The sequence below is a fragment of the Sminthopsis crassicaudata genome, chromosome 5 (genome assembly GCF_048593235.1).
Source record: "Sminthopsis crassicaudata isolate SCR6 chromosome 5, ASM4859323v1, whole genome shotgun sequence".
NCBI classification, from domain to species: Eukaryota; Metazoa; Chordata; class Mammalia; order Dasyuromorphia; family Dasyuridae; genus Sminthopsis; species Sminthopsis crassicaudata.
In genome coordinates this window covers 112,881,106-112,903,776 of record NC_133621.1, presented here as the reverse complement: position 1 = coordinate 112,903,776, position 22,671 = coordinate 112,881,106, and the positions used below count along the sequence as shown (strand labels likewise).

The window sequence follows — 22,671 nt, the reverse complement described above, 5'->3', positions numbered from 1 at the left end:
CTGTGGCTGATGTACTTGGAACCAAGGAGTTAGAAAGTTTGGGGGAAAAAGTTTAGAAGGAAAAAATGTACAGGGACACAAAAACATCCATTTATAACCCAATTCCTTCACATTTCAGCTTTATCGTGAGATGGTCAACATTACTTCTGAATACCCCAATCTAGTGAGTCTGCTGAAGATGGCTAATTCTTTTGATAATCGACCATTGTATGTACTAAAGATATGTGTGATTGAGTTAAGAAAATTAGGGCATAATTACACAGGTTGGCCATATCCTTGAACTTACTTTCCTATTATTGGTACCAATCAGCAGTTTGATAAGAACAGGGAGATCTAGAAGCCTTGAGCTGGTTTTCCAGATTGGTTTATTTCCTTGCTGATTTACAGAGTTGGTTGTTCACTAAAAAAGGGGGAAAAAAGAGAAAACTGGCTGAGGCTTCTCAATAGTGAAATAGGGATGAGTGGGATTCTGGTATTTCTGGGTGCCTTTTTACTGTGTATCTCTTGAAGAGCTCATACATCTGGGCTGTGAATTCCCTGAAGACTGGGCACAGAGAACATTGAAAGTGTGAGTGATAACGTCCCTGACCAAGAAGTCACAGCACCCTGGCCATTAGAAGCTGTGGAACCCTGACAAGTATGGGTTCGTGTACATCAAGCCACAACAAACAGTTGTGTACCTACAACTCTTCCAGTGGTGGAAAGTATTGACGTGACTATTGATTCCAGAAATGTATAGTGGCCACTGAAGAAATTAATAAGCAGAATTCATGTCTTCAGGGTTTGATCTGTATGAAAGACCCAATTTATATTTCTTTTGCTTATTGTGCTACAGATTTTATAACCACATTAATTTACAAGTTTCATCGGAAAGGTTATCTATCTCAAGATAAGGGGACCCCCAACATGAACAACACCATTCACCTTCTTGCAGTGATTGAGAGAGTTCTCCTGCTTTCAGAAATCACACATTTATTTCTTTTCTCTCTCTTATTTTCATTAATGAGGTTGGGCTATAAAGAACAATATTTACCCTTTCACAGGGTTAGTATGAAGGAGGAATAAGATAATATTTCTAAAGCACTTAGCATAATGCCTTGCACAGAGTAGAACCCCACTCCTGCCTCCCCTCATTTTTTCTGCTTTGACCAATGCCATACATTTGAGAGGCAGCTGGCCAGAGTTAAAGGTGACAAACTGCAACTGTGGAATAATATGAGGATAACTAGCTAACATGAAAACTAAGTCTGAGCTTGGATTTTTTTTTAAGTTATAAACCAAATATGGCAAACCTCATCATTGGTGGAAGCCAGAATTCACCACTATTAATCAGACTTGAAAACAACTTGGGTCCTAAGCTCACTGATTAAGATGAGTGCTTAAAGCAGGGTTGCGGTCTAGGTTATAAAACCAGCTTGAGTTTGAAAGGATATAATAGTATTTTTGTCCACAGCACCAATAGCTATATGTGTGACAACCTTTGAGCACATTAGAATTAGTCAGGAAATATCTTGCATATGGTCTGTAAAAACTAGGTTACAAATATAACTAATATAAGCAATTAATTTTCTTCCCGTTTGCTTCAAAGATTGTCCATAAAATTCTGGCAGGTTGTAGGAGGCCTTTTTGCTATAGGATGATCCCCATTCACTTGGACAAATAGTGCCATTGACATAATTTGATCTGGATTATTTTAAATACATAAAAAGGAGAAAGTGAAAACACTTCCTAGCAAAGAGAAAGGGCTACAGAAGTATCACTTGCCACAGGGGATATAGTAGAAATAACACTGGACTTAGGATTTGAGAGACTTGGCGCATCCACTTGCTAATTATAGGCCCATAGGCAAGACATTCTACCTTGATTTTTTTATTTGTAAAATGAGGATTCTACACTTAGTCTATTACCTTCACTGTGTTGTTATGAGAAAGTGTTTGGTAACATTTTGTGGAGATGTGTATTTGGCTTATGATTTCATTTCCATTTCACAGTTCAGCACTGGGAAAAACAAGAGACCCGCCATTTGGCTGAATTATGGAATTCACGCCCGGGAATGGATCACCCAGGCTACAGGAATATGGACAGCCAGAAAGGTCATGTCTCCTCCTGTGTACTAGACATTTTTGTGCAGATGGGATTTTATAGGAGTGATGATTTGGTTTCTGTACCAGGGAACACATGCTGGACTGAACATGCCCCACTGACAAATTAGGAAGTTACTGGAACAAAATATGTTCTCAAATGACAAAATGCATTACTGATGGCGTACAACCTGACAGCTGACCAATGTTCATTCTGCTCTTAGGGACTCTGCTGCAACAAGATCAGCCCCAGGCAAAATTATAAAGCAGGCAAAGGTTGCCTTCAGTGGTCTCTCTTCATAGCTGTTCCCCAATTTTTGGGGGCACTCAGTGCTCTCATTGACTCTCCAGCCTCCTCAGATAGAAACCTGTTTCCAGCTAGCTGTCTCATTGGAAAATGGCAAATGAAGTGGGAGAGATTGCCAAATAACAATTTCTCATCTTATCCCTCTGAGAGCTTTTTGCATTTTTACTAAGTACAGACTGATAGTGGAATTTCAGATAATATTGAGAGATTCATATGAAGAAAATAATCTTGGATAAGTTTGCTTTCTTGGAATTGCCTCTCAATCTTATAACCTGCAGGTCAAGTAGGCCCTTCCTCTGTGTAAAATTGTAAAAAAGAAAGTTCCTTGTTCACACCACAGTAGGCTAGAAAATTTTATCTCCCACTTTTCTACAACCAAATGTCCTTCAACCAGATGTGAACTGGAAGCTGGTCATACCTATATGCATAGGAACAAATTCAGGAGATTTGTATTCTACAATTAGCACATTAGACCCAGAGTTAGGAAGACCTGAATTAAAATCCAAACCAGAAATAGCATCTACCTCCCAGGGTGGTTATGAAGACCAAATAAAGTTATTATTATAAAATGCTTAAAATCCTTAAAGTGTTATGTACTAGCCTAAGTATCATTGTAATACCTTGGTCAAATTAATTTCACCTCAGGTTCTCAATTTCCTTTTGCGCAAAAAGAGATTGAATTACGTACTTCAGAACAGAGGTTCTTAAGCTTGACTCTGTGAACTTGTTTTAAAAAATATTTTGAAAACTGTATTTCAATAGAACTGGTTTTCTTTGTAATGTTACACATTTCACTTTATGCATTTAAAAGCATTATTCAGAAAAGTAGGCCATAGGCTTGAACTACACTTTATGTCCATGAAACAAAAGGTTAAGAATCCCTGCCTTAACATTTCATGATTCTATGAAATGTCATCCAAGTGACTGATACCTTAATAATTAGATTTTGCTTGGAGCTGTCTCTCTGAAGGTAGGCATGTGGTGACAATTAATGGAGCACTGCTCAAAGTATTTGACCTTGGGGTAAAAGTTAGTACCAATAACAATACTGGGATCAGCACAGCTGATAGTGATTTTCTCTCTGCTTAGATTGCCTCTGACTTTTCTGGGAATAATCCAAACATGACTTCCATCTTGGATAAAATGGATATCTTCTTAATGCCAGTGGCTAATCCTGATAGATATATTTATTCTCCAACTAAAGTGAGTAACACCAAATGGAGTGGATTTGGGAGTCAAGAGCCTTGGTTGAACCTAGAAATGCTTGTGGGAGGCATTGTAGCACAGCAGAAGGAGCACAGGCGTTGAAGTCTTAGTAAATCAGTGAAAATTGGCCAAACTATTAGGCATTCTCTTGGGATCAGTCAGGGGACCACAGCTGGGTCCAAAAAGAGTCCGAAAGGGCCTTCAGTTTGAGGTACCACATTTCAGGAAGGGCAATGGCATGTAGAGAATCTAGAACAGAGTAACCAGAGTGGAGACTGAACACCACTCTGAATGAGGATCTTTGGAAAGGACTGAACAATTATAGATTCTTAGTCTGAGGAAGTGGGGAATAATGGCTGTTTCTAAGTATTTTGAAATGCTAGTATGTGGGAATGGAGTTAGATTTTCTCTCTGACTTTAAGACAGAGAGACAGATTTAAGCTTAATATAAAGAGAAAATTTAAGGACAGCATTCATTTGGAGCTGTCCAAAAGCAGCACTGCCAGCTTTGGGAACTATTAAGAGCCTTTCACTGCTACTTTTTGGTGAGATTGTAGGGTAGATTCCTGTTCCGGTATAGATTAGACTATTGTAGGTGGACTAGGAAGTCCATCCCTTCCGATTTTATAATTCTGGACAATTGTGATCTCTCAGGTCCTTTCTAACTCTGAGAATCTGTGGGCAATATATAGATCATGATGAGTAATACTTTGCATCTGACTGTTCTTTCTTGGGTGGGTTTTCTAGGATCACCTCTGGAGGAAGAACAGATCCTATAGTCCTGGAAATAATGTGTAGGAGTTAATCTAAATAGAAACTGGGATGTAGCCTTCTCTCATAAGACATGATCCTTAAAATATTTTGTCATATTGTATGTTTTTATATTATCTATAGTAACATTTAGCAGAGTACTGGCAAACAGTAAGTGCTTACTGTCTTGTTGCAATGTTTATTGACTTCCCAAAATATTTTTCTTACTCCCTCTCCCAAGGATCCATTCTTTCTTACTTTCTTTTTATTTTTTAAATTTTTATTATTTATTTATTTTTGCTGAGGCAATTGGAGTTAAGTGACTTCCCCAGGATCACACACCTAGAAAATCTTAAAGTGTCTGAGGCCAGATTTGAACTCAGGTTCTCCTAACTACAGGGCTGGCACTCTATCCATTATAACACCAACTGCCCCACATAGTAGGTTCTTAATTTTTTATTTTTTGTGGTAGTGGGGTTTTTATTTTTTCAATTCTTTCTTTCTTTTTTTTTATTATAGCTTTTTATATACAAAGCATATGCATGGGTAATTTTTCATCATTGACCCTTGCAAAAACCTCTGTTTCAGCTTTTCCCCTTCTTCCCTCCATCCTCTCCCCTAGATGACAAGTAGTCCCATTCATGTTAAATATGTTAAAGTATATGTTAAATACAATATATGTATATATATATATGGTTATCTTTTTGCACAAGAAAGATTGGATTTAGAAAGAAGGTAAAAAAAATGTGTGAAGAACAAAGAAAAATGTAAACAAACAATAACAGAAAGAGTAGAAATGTTATGTTGTGGTCCATACTCATTTCCCAGTGTTCCTGCTCTGGGTGTAGCTGATTCTGTCCATCATTGATTAACTGGAACTGAATTAGATCTTCTCTTTGTCGAAGATATCCACTTCCATCAGAATACATCTTCATACAGTATTGTTGTTGAAGTGTATAATGATCTCCTGGTTCTGCTCATTTCACTTAGCATCATTTCATGTAAGTCTCTCCAAACCTCTCTGTATTCATCCTGCTGATCATTTCTTACAGAGCAATAATATTCCATAACCTTCATATACCATAATTTACCCAACCATTCTCCAATTCATGGGCATCCATTAAATTTCCAATTTCTAGCCACTATGAAAAGGGCTGCCACAACATTTTTGCACATACAGATCCCTTTCCATTCTTTAATATCTCTTTGGGATATAAGCCCAGTAGTAACACTGCTGGAACAAAGGATATGCATAGTTTGATAACTTTTTGAGTTCAGTTTCAAATTCCTCTGCAGAATGGTTGGATCCGTTCACAACTCCACCAGCAATGTATCAGTGTCCTTTTCCCACATCCCCTTCAACATTCTGCATTATCTTTCCCTGTCATTCTAGTCAATCTGACAGGTGTATAGTGGTATCTCAGAGTTGTCTTAATTTGCATTTCTCTGATTAATAATGACTTGGAGCATCTTTTCATATGGCTAGAAATAGTTTCAATTTCTTTTGTCTGAGAATTGTCTGTTCATATCCTTTGACCATTTATCAATTGGAGAATGGCTTGATTTCTTATAAATTAGAATCAATTCTCTATATATTTTTGAGATGAGGCCTTTCTCAGAACCTTTAGCTGTAAAATGTTTCCCCAATTTATTGCTTCCCTTCTAATCCTGTCTGCATTAATTTTATTTATACAAAAGCTTTTTAATTTAATATAATCAAAATTTTCTATTTTGAGATCAGTAATGATCTCTAGTTCTTCTTTGGTCATAAATTCCTTCCTCCTCCACATGTCTGACAGGTAAACTATCCTATGTTCTTCTAATTTATTCATAATCTTATTCTTTATGCCTAGATCATGGACCCATTTTGATCTTATCTTGGTGTATGATGTTAAGTATAGTCAATGCCTAGTTTTTGCCATACTAATTTCCAATTTTCCCAGCAATTTTTGTGAAATAATGAATTCTTATCCCAAAAGCTGGGGTCTTTGTGTTTGTCAAACACTAGATTGCTATAGTTATTGACTATTTTTTCCTGAGAACCTAATCTATTCCACTGATCAACTAGTCTATTTCTTAGCTAATATTAAATGGTTTTGGTGACTGCTGCTTTATAATATAGTTTTAGATCAGGTACAGCTAGGCCACCTTCATTTGATTTTTTTTTTTCATTAGTTCCCTTGAAATTCTTGACCTTTTGTTCTTCCAGATGAATTTTGTTGTTATTTTTTCTAGGTCATTATAATAATTTCTTGGGAATCTAATTGGTATAGCATTAAATAAATAGATTAGTTTAGGTAGTATTGTCATCTTTATTATATTCGCTTGACCTATGTAGGATCACTTAATATTTTTCCAATTGTTTAGATCTGACTTTATTTGTGTGGAAAGTGTTTTGTAGTTTTGCTCATATAGTTCCTGACTTTCCCTTGGCAGATAGATTCCTAGATATTTTATACCATCAACAGTTACTTTAAATGGAACTTCTTTTTGTATCTCTTCCTGCTGGATGTTTTAGTGACGTATAACAATGTTGATGATTTATGTGGATTTATTTTGTATCCTGCAACTTTGCTAAAGTTGCAGATTATTTCTAATAGCTTTTTAGTAAAATCTCTGTGGTTCTTTAAGTTAGCATCATATCATCTGCAAAGAGTGATAATTTGGTTTCCTCATTACCTACTCTAATTCCTTTAATCTTTCTCAACTCTTATTGCCAAAACTAGGTTTTCTAATACAATATTGAATAGTAATGATGATAGTGGGCAACCTTTTTTCACTCCTGATTTTATTGGGAATGGTTCCAGTTTATCACCATTACATATGATGCTTAATGATGGTTTTTAAATAGATGCTCCTGACTATTTTAAGGAATAGACCATTTATTCCTATATTCTCTAGTGTTTTTAATAGGAATGTTGGATTTTATCAAATGCTTTTTCTGCATCTGTTGAGATGATCATTTTTGTTAATTTGGTTATTGATATAGTCAATTATGCTAATACTTTTCCTAATATTGAACCAGCCCTGCATTCCTGGTATAAATCCTACTTGGTCATGGTGTATTATCCTGGGGGTAATTTTCTGTAATCTTTTTGCTAATATATTATTTAAGATTTTTGCACCAATGTTCATTAGGGAGATTGGTCTATAATTTTCTTTCTCTGTTTTCATCCTACTTGGTTTAAGTATCAGTACCATGTCTGTGTCATAAAAGGAATTTGGTAGGAGTTCTTCATTCCTTATTTTTTCAAATAGTTTATGTAGTATTGGAGTTAATTGTTTTTTAAATGTTTAATAGAATTTGCATGTAAATCCATCTGGTTCCTGGGGATTTTTTTTAGGGAGTTGATTAATAGCTTGTTCTATTTCTTTTTCTAAAATGGGACTATTTAACCAACTTACTTTTTCCTCTGTTAATCTGGGCAACCTATATTTTTGAAGGTATTCATCCATTTCATTTAAGTTATCAATTTTATTGGCATAAAGTGGGGCAAAGTAACTCCTAATTATTGCTCTAATTTCTTCTTCATTAGTGGCCAGTTCTTCCTTTTCATTTTTAAGACTAACAATTTGATTTTCCTCTTTCCTTTTTCTAATCAAATTTACATAGTAGGTTCTTAATCAATGTTTCTTCTTTTCTCTTTTTTTATTTGTTGTTAGAAAGGATGGCTCTAGAAGCAGCAAGGTGGTACAGAGGATAGAGTATAGTAGGTGCTTCCTATATGCTTTTTGTCAGATTCCCTGATGACTAAACTGCTGAAGATGAACTTCTCCTACTGGGCTGTATTTGAAGCCTTCCTAGCCTGGTATGGGATGTGCTTTTGGGAATCTACATCATGATGTTTACATCATGATGGAACATCGAAATAGGAAAATTTGGGGGTGAGCCGAAAGGGCTTATGGCATTGTAGAAGGAGAATTACTACTAAAAATTTCCTTATATTTACCTGTGTATATATTATATTCCCATAGAAAAATGGAGGCCCATTGACGGCAAGAGGCCATTCCATTTTAGTTATTTTGTTCCCAGCACCTAGTACTATGCCTTGTACATCATGGGTATTTAGTAACTGTGTCTTGAATTTAATTGAATTAAATATATTTGTCTTTCCAGAACCTTGTAGTCTGTTTTCTTATTGATGTTTGTGCTTGGCTTGGTTCTTGTCACAGAAGAGGGAGTCAGTAATGATCACTGTTCTGAAGAATACCATAGGCCCAAGCCTCATTCAGAAGTAGAAGTGAAATCTGTGGCAAATTTCATCAGAAACCATGGGAATTTCAAAAGCTTCATTGATTTCCATGGCTTTAAACAGCTCTTGTTGTATCCTTATGGTTACATAAGGAGGAAGTTCCCTGACTCTGTTGAACTGGTAAGGGTCCCTTCCCCCATCTTAGACACCCAGGAAACTTAAAAACCATCAGTTACAGTTGACTTGCTAATCTTTATAGTGAAGGAAACTTTTCACAATGGGAGTTCCTGATACCAATGAAACTGCAGATTCAGCACAAAAATTAAATCAAGAGAGACAGAGGGGAAAGGAAAAGAAGGGAGGGGGGAGAAAGAGGGAATGAGAGAGAGAGAGAGAGAGAGAGAGAGAGAGAGAGAGAGAGAGAGAGAGAGAGAGAGAGAGAGACAGACGTGCTTAGTAATACTAAATTAACCAATAAACATTTATTAAGCACTCATTATATGTCAGGCACTGTGCTAAGAACTAAGGATACAAAAAGAAGCAAAAGAATCTCTACTCTAATTGAATCTAAAATCTAATGGATAATTATTCTCATTTACATCTTTTAATTTTAATTTAATTTATATGTACATTATAATATAATTTAGAAACAATTATATGACAATTTATATTTACATTATTTTATTTGTTATATTTAATTAATATTTTATTTAATTTCTGTGTACATTACAATATAAAATTATAATTTATAAACAATTTTGTAATATAATTTTTATCTACCTTACTTATTATTTGTCATATTTAATTGCATGTAATTTTAATTTATTTTACATTTAAGCATATTAGCCCTTAGGCATCCTTCTCATTCTCTGGTTCTCACTGTTCCTTCCCCTACTGCCATAGATAGGTTTCCTATGTCCTTCACAAATTGTTATTGTCCCAAACCTCTTGTAATTGAGGTTATGGTTGGTAGAAGTTCTTATCTCTACGTCTTTTTCCACATTTCTCTTGAAAGATTGAGTGTCTATTGTAAGAAACAGCAAGTCCTCTCTTGCAATGATGCTCTCTACTTTACCTACCATACCTTCTGATTCTTTTCACTAATATTAATTACTAGCAATTAATGTAGTCTCTGAATATTGGGAAATGACATAAAATATCGCAAGTAAGTTCTCACATCACAACCTTGCAATTTAGGTATTATTATATTATTTTAAAGATTTTTAAGAATAAAATTTTAAAGAAATTGAAGATTAAAGATTTTAATAATAAGATTTTAGAGATATTATTTTAAAATGAGGAAGCTGAAATGCAAAAAGTTTAAAGAGTAATAATAACAATAATGGCTTATATTTACATAACACTCACTGTGGGTCAGGCATTGTGCTGAGTGCTTTACAATTATTACCTCATCAGAGAATCACAAAAATCCTGGGAATTAGGTACTATTACTTTTACAAAAGAAGAAAGCACCAAACAGAAGTTGAGACTTTCCTCGTAGTCTCACACAAATACTGAATTTCTGAGGCAGGCAGGATTAAAATTCTGACCCCAAATCCAATGCTATTTACTGGGGATGGGGATGGGGGTGTATTCAGAATGTGACCTGAATCAGTTTAAAATGCAATTCAAAAATATTATTAAAATAATAAAAACATAAGAAAACACAGATAATGTTCATTTGAGGTTTTCTCAGGCAATATATGTAGTCTTCAGGAATCCATTCCATTTGAAATTGCCAGCCCTGTACAGGTGCACCTAGCTCACCAGCTAGGCATTAGTGAATAGAGCCAGGGCATCTGTTGCTCCAATGGGACCAGAAGCTGCAGAGAAAGAGGGAAGTAAACAAGTTTGAGCGCATGAATATGTCTATTGTTTCCAGGAGGATCATTATTTCTCACTTTGCTCTTGTTCTCTCCCTCTAGGACAAGCTTGGAAAAGATGCAGCAAAAGCCCTACACTCCTTGTTTGGCACCGAGTATTTAGTGGGACCTTTCTACAGAACTGAGTGTAAGTTCTTGCCTCATTTTTTTTTTTTTTTTTTTGTAATTTGGAAAGTTCTTTGATATATTTATAGAAATGCAGCAGACACTGGAAATTAGACATCTTCTCTTTGCCCACCAAAGTTAAGGAGGATGGCACCTTAGGCTGGCCTGATTTTTAAATTATTTATTTCGATGTTATTGATAGTAACATTATTATATTAATTATTAATGTTGTATCATTAGATTATTGTTGTTTTTATTATTATTCTCATAGTGCTTTATGCTTTACAAATTATTATCATCCAAAAGCATGCTTAGATGCATCATCCTGGAGGCTTCTCTTGTTCCTTCTTGCTCTAGAGAGGAGTGAGCAGAAGTAGATCCTGTCCCCTTGTGTCCTGCCAGGATAGAGCCAGCTTCTCTCTATCCTCATTAAGTTGGAAGCAGGCTGGTCCAGTGGAAAGAGTGCTGGAGTTTGAAGTCAGAAGCTCTGGGTTCAAGTTCTGAATGATTTCTTTTACCTTAGTGGCCATATCCAAATCCCTTCAACTCTCCAACTTACAATTATATATTGCATTGTGCTCCTGTCATCTATTGACTAATTATTCCGAATATAGAAATTTGACATGAGAAGGAAAAATGGGGATATGATTATAAGAGCATCTAAGTGGTCCTTCAGGCTTCAGCCTAAAGACACATATATGGCAGGATGATGTATCCTTAGCTCTGACAGGCTTCAGGTAAGTGTCACAGTTGACAACCAAACCTGCAGTAACAATTCCGCCTCATAGTCAGAGTTGAATTACCAGGTGGGAAACATTGCTGTTCAGAGGAACACAACATGATGGGGAAACTGAGCCAGAAGGATGCTAACATAACTTTAAGTGAAAGATGGCTTTCCCAGCTTTTGTCCAGATACAGACCTCCACTACTACAGTTCAGGATGCATCCTCTGAGTAATCTGTGGCATTTCTCTGGAATAGTGAATTACTGACTTGATGATCCATCAGACAATCATATTTTATTCAAAACTCAAAAGGATATCAGTTACAATCTCAAGAGATTTTTCCTAAATAGCAAGTTTCACTAATCACAACATATAAAAGCAATAAAAATTTATCTATATAAGAGATTTCCCTTAACATTTTTCACTTGTTTTTCTTCCCTTCTCCTGAGTTTAAAGTCCTCCTGATGCACAAATGAATCACTAGAAATCATTTCTGTAGAAGAAACTTGTAGATTCTCAGTAAACCCATTCCTTTTGGGAGGAACTATATAACACAAACAAGTTCTTTTCTCAGGTCAGATGACCTGGCTCACAAGTTGATTTCAAAAAACCTGACATGTTTACAAATTACAATAGGGACCTCAGAGAAGGGACTGAGTGTGCTTTCCTGCCTATCCAACCCAACTATTTTTACAGCTTCTGTGGACTGTGCTCTTTGAAATCTCCCCTCACTTTGTGAAGGGGGGGAAGACCTCATTGTGAACTGTTCTAAATAATAAAACCAAGCCAGATAAGGTTTTCAGCTCATCCCCTCCTTTTCAAACACAGTAATGATTAGTTTTAAATTCTAATATTATGACAATAACTCCAAATAACAATCCTACAAGTTTTATAAATGATAGCCAAATTGCCTTAATTAACTTCAAGCAAAAGTGAAATAATCAGTTACCTAAATTGCACTTACAAAATATAAAACAGTTATCAGGGCATATAAAAGAACATAACTGGTTTTAAACAAACTTTCTATCTTCTTTTAATTGTTCATTTCATACTCTTAAATATTCAGGCTACTGGATGACAAGCTAAAGAGTATTTACCTTGGGGCTACTGACTGCAGCCCAATCAATCCAACTCTGCACAGGAGCCCCGGTCAGTTGGTCTCTTTCACTTCCTCCTTCACTTCTCCCTTTGGGCTCCTTGCTCAGCAGAGAGGAGAACATCAGCCTGCTGTGGAGATTGTAGGAACAAAGTGTCCCATGGTCAGCTGCCCCCAAATAGGAAGAGTGGTCTCTCCCCATCAAGTCATGTGATCCCAGACGAGCCCCCCAAACTGTGTGGGGTAGGAGACCCCAACCCAAACCGACCACTCAGAGATCTCTCAAAGTGAAGGTGGGAAGTTTTATTAGAATCCCATGAGAAGCGGGAAGTCCTTAACTCTGGGAAGTCGAGAAGTTGGAGGCTAATTTACAGGAGTTAAATAAGAAACAGTTAAATAAGAAAGCACTACCCAATCCCTCCCCCAAATCCCCTTATGCAAAGCCTTTATTCCAGATTGGCTCTTGGGGTTACTTTTACCTTATATGGAGGGTGGGTGATAATGGGCTGACTAGAGATGAGGTAACTACATAGAAAGTTTCCTTTCTTCAAGGTCAAATGATTTCTAAGAAAGCAGAGCTGAGGCCTAAGGCTTTCCTTACTTTAGCAGACAGTTTCTCAGAAAGCACATTGCTTGCCCCAGGCAGGTGGATTGGTGGGGAGAGTAGGGAGTGGAGAGAGAGTCTGGAGGGAAAGTAAAGGTCACCAAATCTCACAGTAATCTTGCTCCTTCAATAATTTGCATTAGCCCTGGGGCATGATGGGGGTGATAAATTCTCCCCACAGCCTCACCTTGCCTTTGCAGCTTTGCCAAGTACATTCCCTAATATGATGTGAAGGAACCTGGGACTGTGAGAGTTAAAAGGAAATTTCTAATCATCACTCAGAGTTTCTGTGCATAGAGATAATCAGAGCCTGGGGGAGAGGTGCAGATGTAATGGTAGTTGTAAATGCCCTAAGGCAGGGACTGGCAAACTGTCCCAGCAGAGAAAGCAACCCCCTTACATGGTGTCTCTGTGGGCCAGCAAGTACAAGTGTTTGTGAGGCTCCCACATTAGGAATGTGAGCTGTCCCAGCTGCTTACAGTGCCCAGACCCTCGGGGTCCAACTGAGCCCATATTGTCCCACCATTCACCAGCTCTACCTTTTTAATAGAGTAACATTCAAGCGGGAAAAAATGTCTCTGTTCAGTAAGAGCAGAAGTATTGATATGAGTTGCAATTACTTTGAGCATGTATTAAGTGCCTACTGCATGAAGTTTATTATTCTGGATGCCTAGGGCTTAAAGACAAAAGAAAATGAAAAACAAAAATCCTCACTCTGGCAGAACGTGGTGGATGTTTCACAGACCCTCTGCACCCCACTTCACAGACTCCCTCCAAGCAACACTTTCTAAGATTTTCATAGTCTAGCTATTTCCCTTCCCTTAATTATTGCTGTCCAGCCATTGCAGTCACATCTGATTCTTCTTTGGGAGGGGGGTTACCTGGCAGAGATGCTAGAATGGTTTCCCATTTTCCTCCTCTGGCTCATTTTACAAATGAGGGAACTGAAGCAGAAGATTAAGTGACTCCCCCAGGGTCACACAGCCAAGAAGTGTCTGAATCCCAGAAGTCTGTTTCCAAGCCCAGTGCTCTGCTCACTGTGCCACCTGTTTCCCACGAAAACCCCAATTGGGGCCTTGGAGAATCAGGCACAACAAATAGGAAGCTACCTGGAGCAGGAGCAGGCATGGTCAGCCTTGGGAAAATCATGTTGATACCTGCATGAAGGCCAGGCCTAGTAAAGGGCTGCCTGCCTGAGTCTGAGGAGACCCTCTGGTGCAGATGTAAAGTCGGGAGACCAACAGGGCTCACCTGCCCCCTTTGAGCATGGGTTCACTATCCTGGAAGGTTCCGCTGGGCCTGGGTACGTTACCTCAGTTGGCCAAGGAACCCCAAGATGCCTTCCCTGTCTGCACTGCCCTCTGCCCTCCCAGGCCATGGGGAAGACAAATGCTGTCCCTGAACCATTAATTGGTCAGCCAGTTGTGCCAGCTGGCAGTCACAATGCCAATACATGATGCCAGTCATCCCCATTCATCCCCAAAGAAAAGTACAAGTCTTCTATCCCTGGTGAATCCTTCACTTTCTGCCCTATTGAATGAAACATTTTTGTGGAGATGGACTTCACACAACATGCTCGTGTCTTTGCAGATATACCGACCAAACAGAAAGTATAACTTCCTAGTACTTGTGGCGTATTTTTTGTTCTTTTCAAGTCAAGAAAACTAGGATTGAATTTTGTTTTTTCTCCAACTGACTGTGGTATCTTGGATAACTGCTCTGTGCCTCAGTTTTCCCCTCTGTTAAAAAAGTAAATAGTCACAGAGTTAGTGTTGTGTTGAGGAGGAGGCTGCTTGTGACATTGTGGAGCTGGGTGAATTGCTTCATCTCTCAGTCACCCAGGCAACTCTGAGGTTACAAATTGCAGGATAGTTACAGACCTGGAAATTTTCCCTCTGGCAGGAAAATGAAACACAGATACAGGTTGGGAAAATATAATAATTTAAAAACAGTTACTGGTCAATCTTTTTCATGGGTAGTTTTATATTATACAAGGTACAAATACTCTGAAAGAATTTAACTCCACAAATGTGAGGTGTTTACTATCACCAGCAATAATTACCTGGCCTCATGATACTAGTTTTCAAGGATTATCCATTTCTTCCTTGAGTCTGACACAAAGTAGGTAAGAATTGAAGGGAAATTCTTTCCCTTGAGGCAATTGGGGTTAAGTGACTTGCCCAGGGTCACATAGCTAGGATGTTAAGTATTTGATGCCAGATTTGAACTCAGGTCTTCTTGACTATCTACTGAGCCACCCAGCTGCCCCTCAAGTGAACCTTTAATCATGACCCAAAACAAAGTGCAGAGACTCAAGGTACATCCTAAATCATGATCTCAATAGAGAAGCAAGGGGAGTCTCAATCATGAATATTTATTGAGTAAAGTCCATGGATGATTTTTATACATCATAAACCAAGCAAGGTGACAGCTCAGCATCTGTGGCAGAAGGGGCAGAGGGACAGAAGGGGGTGAGAAGCCTGTGCTGGGGAGAAATGTAAGGAGGCTGGCCAGGATCTTGTGAATCCTGGAATTTGGTTAGGCCTTGGCCATAGGACATGGCTTCGAAAGTGGAGAGCAAGGAAGAGAGAGTGAAAGAAACAGAGAAAAACAGAAATAGAGAAAAATAGAGCAAAGGAAGAAGACAAAAAAGGATGAAGAAAGATGCAAGGAGGGAAAAAGAAAGGAGAAGAGAAAGGAAAGGAGGAGAAAAGGAGAGATAAAAGAAAAGGGGAGAGAAAGGAAAGGAGGGAGAGAAAAAGTGAGGAAAGGAGAAAAAAGAAAGGAAGGAGGAGAGAGGAGAGGAAAAAGAGAGAGCGAAAGGAGAGGAAGAGGAACAAAGGGGGAGGAGAAAAAGCAAGAAAGAGGGAGAATTTAGGAGCAGGGAACACAGAACAGTATGCTCAGATAGAAGGAAAGATGAAAGAGGGTGGCTGCTCAGAGATGGCCAAATGACTGAGAGCAGAATCAAAACACAGTGAAGGCAAGGATGCTGTGAGGATACGATGAGGCAAAGTAGAAGGATGAAGTAATCAGAAATAATTCAGATATCTAGAAGCTGTATTCTCTATTTCTGTATCAGGGGAGAGAAATTCCATACAGGAAATCACCCCCCTGAGCAAAACAACAAACCCCAGGGGCAACTTTAGAAAACGGGCCATAAAGAGTTAGAGGCTGAAAACATAAAAAGGCTCCAAAACAAGACTGAATATAAAATATCCGTGTCAGGTGTTCATTTGGGAGGGAGCCATGTGAAGCATTCACCCTAAAGTACTGGGATAACCAGGGGTCATGTCACAATATGGAACATAATAATATCATGCCTTGATGCCATCATCTGATAGATCTCATGGCTGAATGGGTGACAAACAACGAGACCAGGAGCACAAGCAGCAGTTTCCTCAGAGTGTCCTTCTGTCCTTCAGCATCAGAAGTGGTGCTCAAGTGGAGGTGGTCCTTAACGTGCTCCATGATCACTTCTAGGGCCAGCCAGGTCTCCTGGGCAGTGGGAGGATCTGCTCAGCTGGCAGAAGGAAGCCATGTTTGTCTCACAGCTCAAAAGTGAATGCGTATTTAATTCCTTTTTTATAAGCCCAGTCCATGCTGCTGCCAGTGACAGGGTCTGTAATTTTTTAAAAAAGGAAATCATTGATAGGTACAGGTCTCATTCAAGATCAAAATGCACAGAGGGTCAAAAACCCTCCCTGTCTGCTGCCTGCGTTTACTAGAGACCTTACACTGTGTTTGAAAATCATCATGACTGTACTGAAAACAGTCTGTCTCCTATTGCAGTGTTGAAGAGAAAAATAACCAGCTCTGTGACCCTGTGACCAGATCACTTTACTTTTACTTTTCTTACAGTTTGGGGAGGAGCACTGAGGGCCTGTGTTTTGGAAGTCATTACCACCATTCCCGGTGTTTTCCACATTCTCTTCCTTAATGCAGAATCTCTTCCCGGGGTCCACAGAACCAAGATCTCCCCAAGAGACGGGACTGGAGACCACCATGGGGAGGCTGCCAGAGTCACCGGCCACAGCGGGAGCAGAAAAGAGATCTTCAGCGCCGCTGAGCCGAGGACCCACAGCGGGGAAAGCTGGCGCTCCGGTACCAGCAGTTAACCAAAGGTCACTCTCAGAGGCACTTCTCAGAAGCCCGCTCCCATCCCCGGAGCTTCCCAGAACGACAGATTAACGGAGGCGGCCAGGAGGACTGGGGACATCAGGAGTCCTCCCGGGTGGCTCTACTCCCTGCCTGTCCCAGCGCCCTAGGTCCCCAGGAAACTACAGTTTAAAAAACAACAACAACAACAAAAAAAAAACAACTAAACCCTGAACTGCAAAGGACACAGGTGGTCCCTCGTCCCTCCTCCCTCTCCCCTCCTCCTGAAAGAGTGATGTTCAGCCTCAGGGGTTTGGGAATAAGGAAGCCCTGAGCTCCTATTTCTGGCTTAGTCACTAGCTGGGTGAAGTGAAGTCAAAGACAGACACACACGTGCACATATAGAGAAAGAGAAGGATCCACATAGGAGTAGCGATATAAAAATAATATATTGGAACTATATATGAGTGACATTCCAGAATAATAGAGATGTGTATTGCAATGATACCTGTTAGAATAATAGTGATGCATATTGGAATAATACCTAGAGAATAATAGATACCTATGTTTATTAGAAAAATACCTGTTAGAAAAATAGATAGGTTAGATGTATATTGGAATAATGTATAATGTATATTTCTCAGGACAGTCCAAATTACATTTTCTTGGGTATTTTCTCTGGCTCAAATACGGATATCCCCAAAACACTCCAGACCGGTGGCCATTACCTAAACATTTCTTGGGCTCCTTAGTTGTATGTCTAAATATTTCATTGCACCCAAGACAGTTCCAAAGGAGTTGTGGGGGGTTTAGAAAACCGTTACCCAAAACGACTACTCACTCAAAGCAGAAAGCAGAAAGGTTGTTTATTAAGCCTCTGGAGGATGAGCCGTCCCATCACAAGATAAGCAAAATAGAAAGCTCCTGGTAGGAGGTCTAGAGAAGTAGTAAAGATAGAAAGCTTTTATACAAGAGAGTATTGAGAAGCAGAGGGGGGGGGACCTCTAAGTGGTTGTTGCTATCTGGAGAGATTAGAAAGTTTCTGTTAATCCAAAATCACCTGATTTGTAGGAAACAGAAAACCAGGCCTTTAGGCTTCTGATAATCAAGCAGATGGTGGTCAAGCTCATAGACTAAATATTGATAAATGTCAAATACTGATAAATGTCATCAGCTCAGGTTAAGTAAATATGTTTATAGCTAGCCAAGGCTCACATAAATATGAGCCTGCACATATTATACAGGTCATAGGGGAAACACAGAAATAATGAAAATAAAATACAGAAAAAGAATTCATACATTCCTGTAAGTTCTTCACCTTATCTTTCTATTCCACACATTCCCCTCTTCTAATATGTAAATGATTTTTATCATATTTCTATGAAGAACTTACAAACTGTTCAAAATCAGTTAACTTATCTATACATTGTTTATCAAGTTCACCATCAAGATCATCCCTCTCTAATACATTCCAGCCTTTCCTCTGAAGAATCATAATTTTAATAGCATCTTCTGTATGCAATACTTTTGATAGGAACCATTGAACTATTCTGGTTACTAACGTAATTAGGGTAGACATAGTGGCAACAGGATAATACCAAGGATTGCAATAAGTCCATAACATAATAGTTGCTTCCACCAACTGTCTTGGAAACATTTATCATAGAACAGATTGGCATTTGGCAGATATAAAAATGCAAAGATAAATAAAGATGACAATTTAGGGAAACTGAGGCACAACCTTATGCATTCTCCTGAATATTTGAATTATTGAATTACCTTCCCCTAGATACCTGGGACCATAATTTTGACCAACCCAATGTGAAGCAAATAAATCAAAATAAAACTAGAAAATGCAAGGACTTATGGCAAGAGCAACTCTCTCCCTGACAATCCCAGAGTTATCAGCGGTACAAAGGCCCTCATCTCAGCCAGAGAATCCAGTTTGAGATGGACAGTTCACTGTTTTAGGTGATCTGCAGTCATTTGTGCACATAACTCAGCCTCTGCTTATAAAGGGAGTAGCAGTGCTCAAGACAGTCATGATGCCCATGCTAGGAGGGGCACCTCAAGTCTATCAGGGACTCCAAAGGAGGGAAAGATTGGGGCCTGGAGTAGCTCCACCTGTCCTCACTCAGAAGAACAGGAGCTGCTACTAGGATCCAGATTTTTGAGAAGAATATGCACAGTTAGACCATGAAGGCAGGCAAACCCCGAACTTTAGAGGCCTGTTCTCAAAACTGCAATGTCCTTTGAGAATACTGAAATACCAATTAAAAAACTGGGGTTACAGGGCTGGAGAGTGCCAGTCCCATGACAGGTGTCTATATCTTGGAGATTTCCTAAAAACAGGCAATCAGAGTCTGCCAGAGCAATTCCAACAGAATAAGGGATTTAAAAGTTAAAGCATCAAGTAACCATCTCACATATAAAGTTCTTATACATCCATAACAGCAATTTAACAATTTCCAACCCAAGTCTTAAACACACAGTAATAGTTAAAATGTTAACAATAATTTACTAACCACTTTCCCACTCCCCCATATCAGTCCAAATTACATCAGGAGCAGGGGCAATGGTCTCAATCTAAACTGCTTCAGTCTGAGAATGGGCGGAGGCCCTCAATCCATGCAGGGGGTGGGTGTGATGTGCTGATAGCTATCAAAGCTTCAGATGGGCCAATCCAGGTCCCAGAAGAAATTCAATTATCTGTAATTTGACCAAAATCTATAACAACAAAATCTAACAAAGGTTAGAACAGCCTGCTGCCAAATGTGAAGAGCCAGTAGCTTCCTATGTGAAGAGATGAGTTTGCTTAATGGGGCAGGCTAATGGCTATCAGCTATCGTCTCAAATAAATAGCAGTTAGGTCTCACTGTGCTAATTGAACTCTTATTAGTTGGAAACCTTTTGAAAAACACTTAAATATCATAAAAACCATATCCAGTAACAGATAGATGATCAGACTAAATCTTATTTGCCCAAGTATTTAGGATATAATGATTACATATAATCAGGTTGGATTCAGCAAGGTATGACATAATTGAATTGCATTAACAATTCTTATTGACTATTGTTCTGAACATAGAAACCAGTCATAGGAGAAAAATGCAGACATGACTACAACATAATATAAGCAGTCCAGGAGAAAATAGACTTAACTCAGTTTTATTCCAGTTAATTGTCTTACTAACTGTCAGAGGGTGGAACTTCAAAACTCCCAAATAGTATTAACTACAAGCCCAAGAAATTTTATCTCCAATAACAAACATTAACCAAAATTTCAGATAAATCCCAAACAGTTATTTACTATGATCTTATATTGATTACAATAAGAAATTTATCCCAGAATGTTCACACAATTCTTACATACTCAAGTAGGTGTTTCATAAGTTGAATATTATACCAATCATTTTGCTTTTAAAATACCCAAAACACAGAAAACTCCCAAACTACATATTGTCCATAACAAAAATATTTTCAAAAGGATGAAGGCAAAAACTATTCTTGGAGTTCCTTTAAATAATTTGCATTATTCACATAAAAGAATCTGAAAAGTTCTTTAAAACATCAATTAAACTTTTTGAAATAACCCTTTCAAATTATAGATCACATTTATAATCATATTCCTTAAACAAGGAAACCATTATGTATCTAAAGAAACAAATACTCAATAAATTAACATCTTGTAAGAGCAACCTGTCTCTTTAAAAGATTAGATTGCTTTCTTCAGCAAAAGGAACTAAGCAGCTGCAGCACCTTTCTACTGCTGCCCTTCCCTTCACCTGACTTCCAAAGAAGCAGCCTTAAAGAATGAAGGGGAAGTCAGCTAAATCTTTACCCTTAAAGGAAGAAAAAATTCTTTTCCTATGCAGTAATCCTTCTCAGGATTTAAATCAGTTTATTTACTTTCTCCCAATATCAAATTTCTCCCCAAGTCTATAAGGCTTCCCCACCCTCTGTTCAACTTCCTCTTTCCCTCTTGTTATATATTTTTCCTTCTGTTTCTCTTACCAACATTATCTCCAAAGAAACACATCCCATCTCTGTCTCTCTGTGACTACCCTTCCCAACCAGATCCTTCTTTCTTTTTTTCCACTAATTCCTTCTTGAAATCATTCAAGCTTTTAATGTGCTCCTACTAATCAATCCTTCTTAAATCTCCTTCATTCTCCATTTATTCCTTCAAAACTTTTAAGCTTTTCACAGCACAATGAATAGCTAAATAACTCCATAAAACCCATATATATGTTCAACAGAGCTGACAGAATTTTTTTTTTTTTACAAGTTACCCAATACTTCTAGAAAGTAACATACCATTGAAGATACAAACACAACTTCCCCTAAAGTAAGCTACTGGCATTTTGTTTAATAAACTATATTTTAATTTGAAATCCAACCAAATAATAATAAAAAAGTTTTTCTCTTCAGTTGTAAAGGCCTCAATATTCAAATAATTCTTAAGATTTCATATTCAGAATAAATCTAGCATGTGCAAGGCAACAGTAAAATTATTTTCCCAATTTTAAAATTATAATACCTCTTTAAAATATAGTGAGTTCCCAAAATTCTTAATCAGACAGACAATTACTAATTCTCCCAACCAACTTTACTCCTCATAAACTTTGTTCTCTAATTCCATGAAAGCAAACTTGCTAATGATGATTTTTCTTTCTTCTCCTGGGACAATTTTTTAAAAGAAGCATGCCTAGTTTTTCCACAGGTCAGAGGGCCCCCATGTTTAGCTATTTACCCTTCTTACTCTATTTTTATTTCACTCTTTCCCCTATCCTTGTAAAGTCTGAATTAGCATTTTGATTCTTTGACTCTCTCTCTTTTCTCTTTCCCAATCTCTCCTCACATATACCTTCATTGCTTCTTTCAGTAATATTGCCTCATATTTCAAAATTCTGGAGTCAACCACCTCCTGGCTTTCTGATTCAGAATTAGTCGGACCTGATGTGGAACACTTACTATTAGACTACCACCAAATGTTAGTTTCTGGCTTTCTTCCACTAGGAGTGCTGTGATTGCAACTGCCTGAATGCAAGTGAGCCATCCTTTTGCCACTGGGTCTAAGATTTTTGACAGAAAGGCCACTGGATATCGTTGCCCTCCCCTGACTTGTGCCATTTGGAGATGTCATTTGTTTAATTTATTAGATGTGTTAAGTTTTCAATTTCAACACACATACCAATTTAAAATTATTTTTAAATTAACTTAGCACTTTAGTTTGTGAAATTTCCTAAAATCTACCTAAATATTCCATTCAATTTCTTTTCTTTAGTAAGTCAGGAGAGTTAAGTGCCAATTTTTGTTTTTACCTTGAGATTCTTCCTGCATGATTTCACAAACTCAAGTTCTGATAACAAAGTTATGGACTCCTTGCTTACAGGAGTTTTTAAAGTGATAGCACACTGCTCTTCCATTTTCTAAAAATTTTCCAAACTTTCAAATCCCTTTCAATCTATGTTTTTCTCATTCCTACATGCTTGAAATTTCTCATTTCACTATATTAGATATATTCCCCCCTTCTCTCCCTCTTTCCCACAAAGCTGCTTCAGTCAGTCAGAGGCAGAGGGAGAGAAAAAGATTTTCTTTTCTTCCACTATTCTAATCTTGAG

At 38.0% G+C, this 22,671-nt stretch overlaps 1 protein-coding gene across 4 annotated transcripts in view; it reads left to right on the top strand.

Annotated features, from left to right (window-relative positions):
• Nucleotides 1-18,339, top strand: part of LOC141543080 (carboxypeptidase A4-like) — a 36,383-nt gene extending 18,044 nt beyond the window's left edge. For 2 of the 4 annotated variants that reach the window (XM_074267924.1, XM_074267926.1), the window contains exons 5-9: nt 119-163; nt 1,992-2,093; nt 3,478-3,591; nt 10,463-10,547; nt 16,811-18,339. In XM_074267924.1, the coding sequence (XP_074124025.1) occupies nt 119-163; nt 1,992-2,093; nt 3,478-3,591; nt 10,463-10,547; nt 16,811-17,067 (603 nt within the window). In that variant the 3' untranslated portion in view covers nt 17,068-18,339. The remainder of the gene's footprint in view (nt 1-118; nt 164-1,991; nt 2,094-3,477; nt 3,592-10,462; nt 10,548-16,810) is intronic. The other 2 variants (XM_074267927.1, XM_074267925.1) reach the window with 2 other exon arrangements.
• The last annotated feature ends 4,332 nt before the right edge of the window (nt 18,340-22,671 follow it).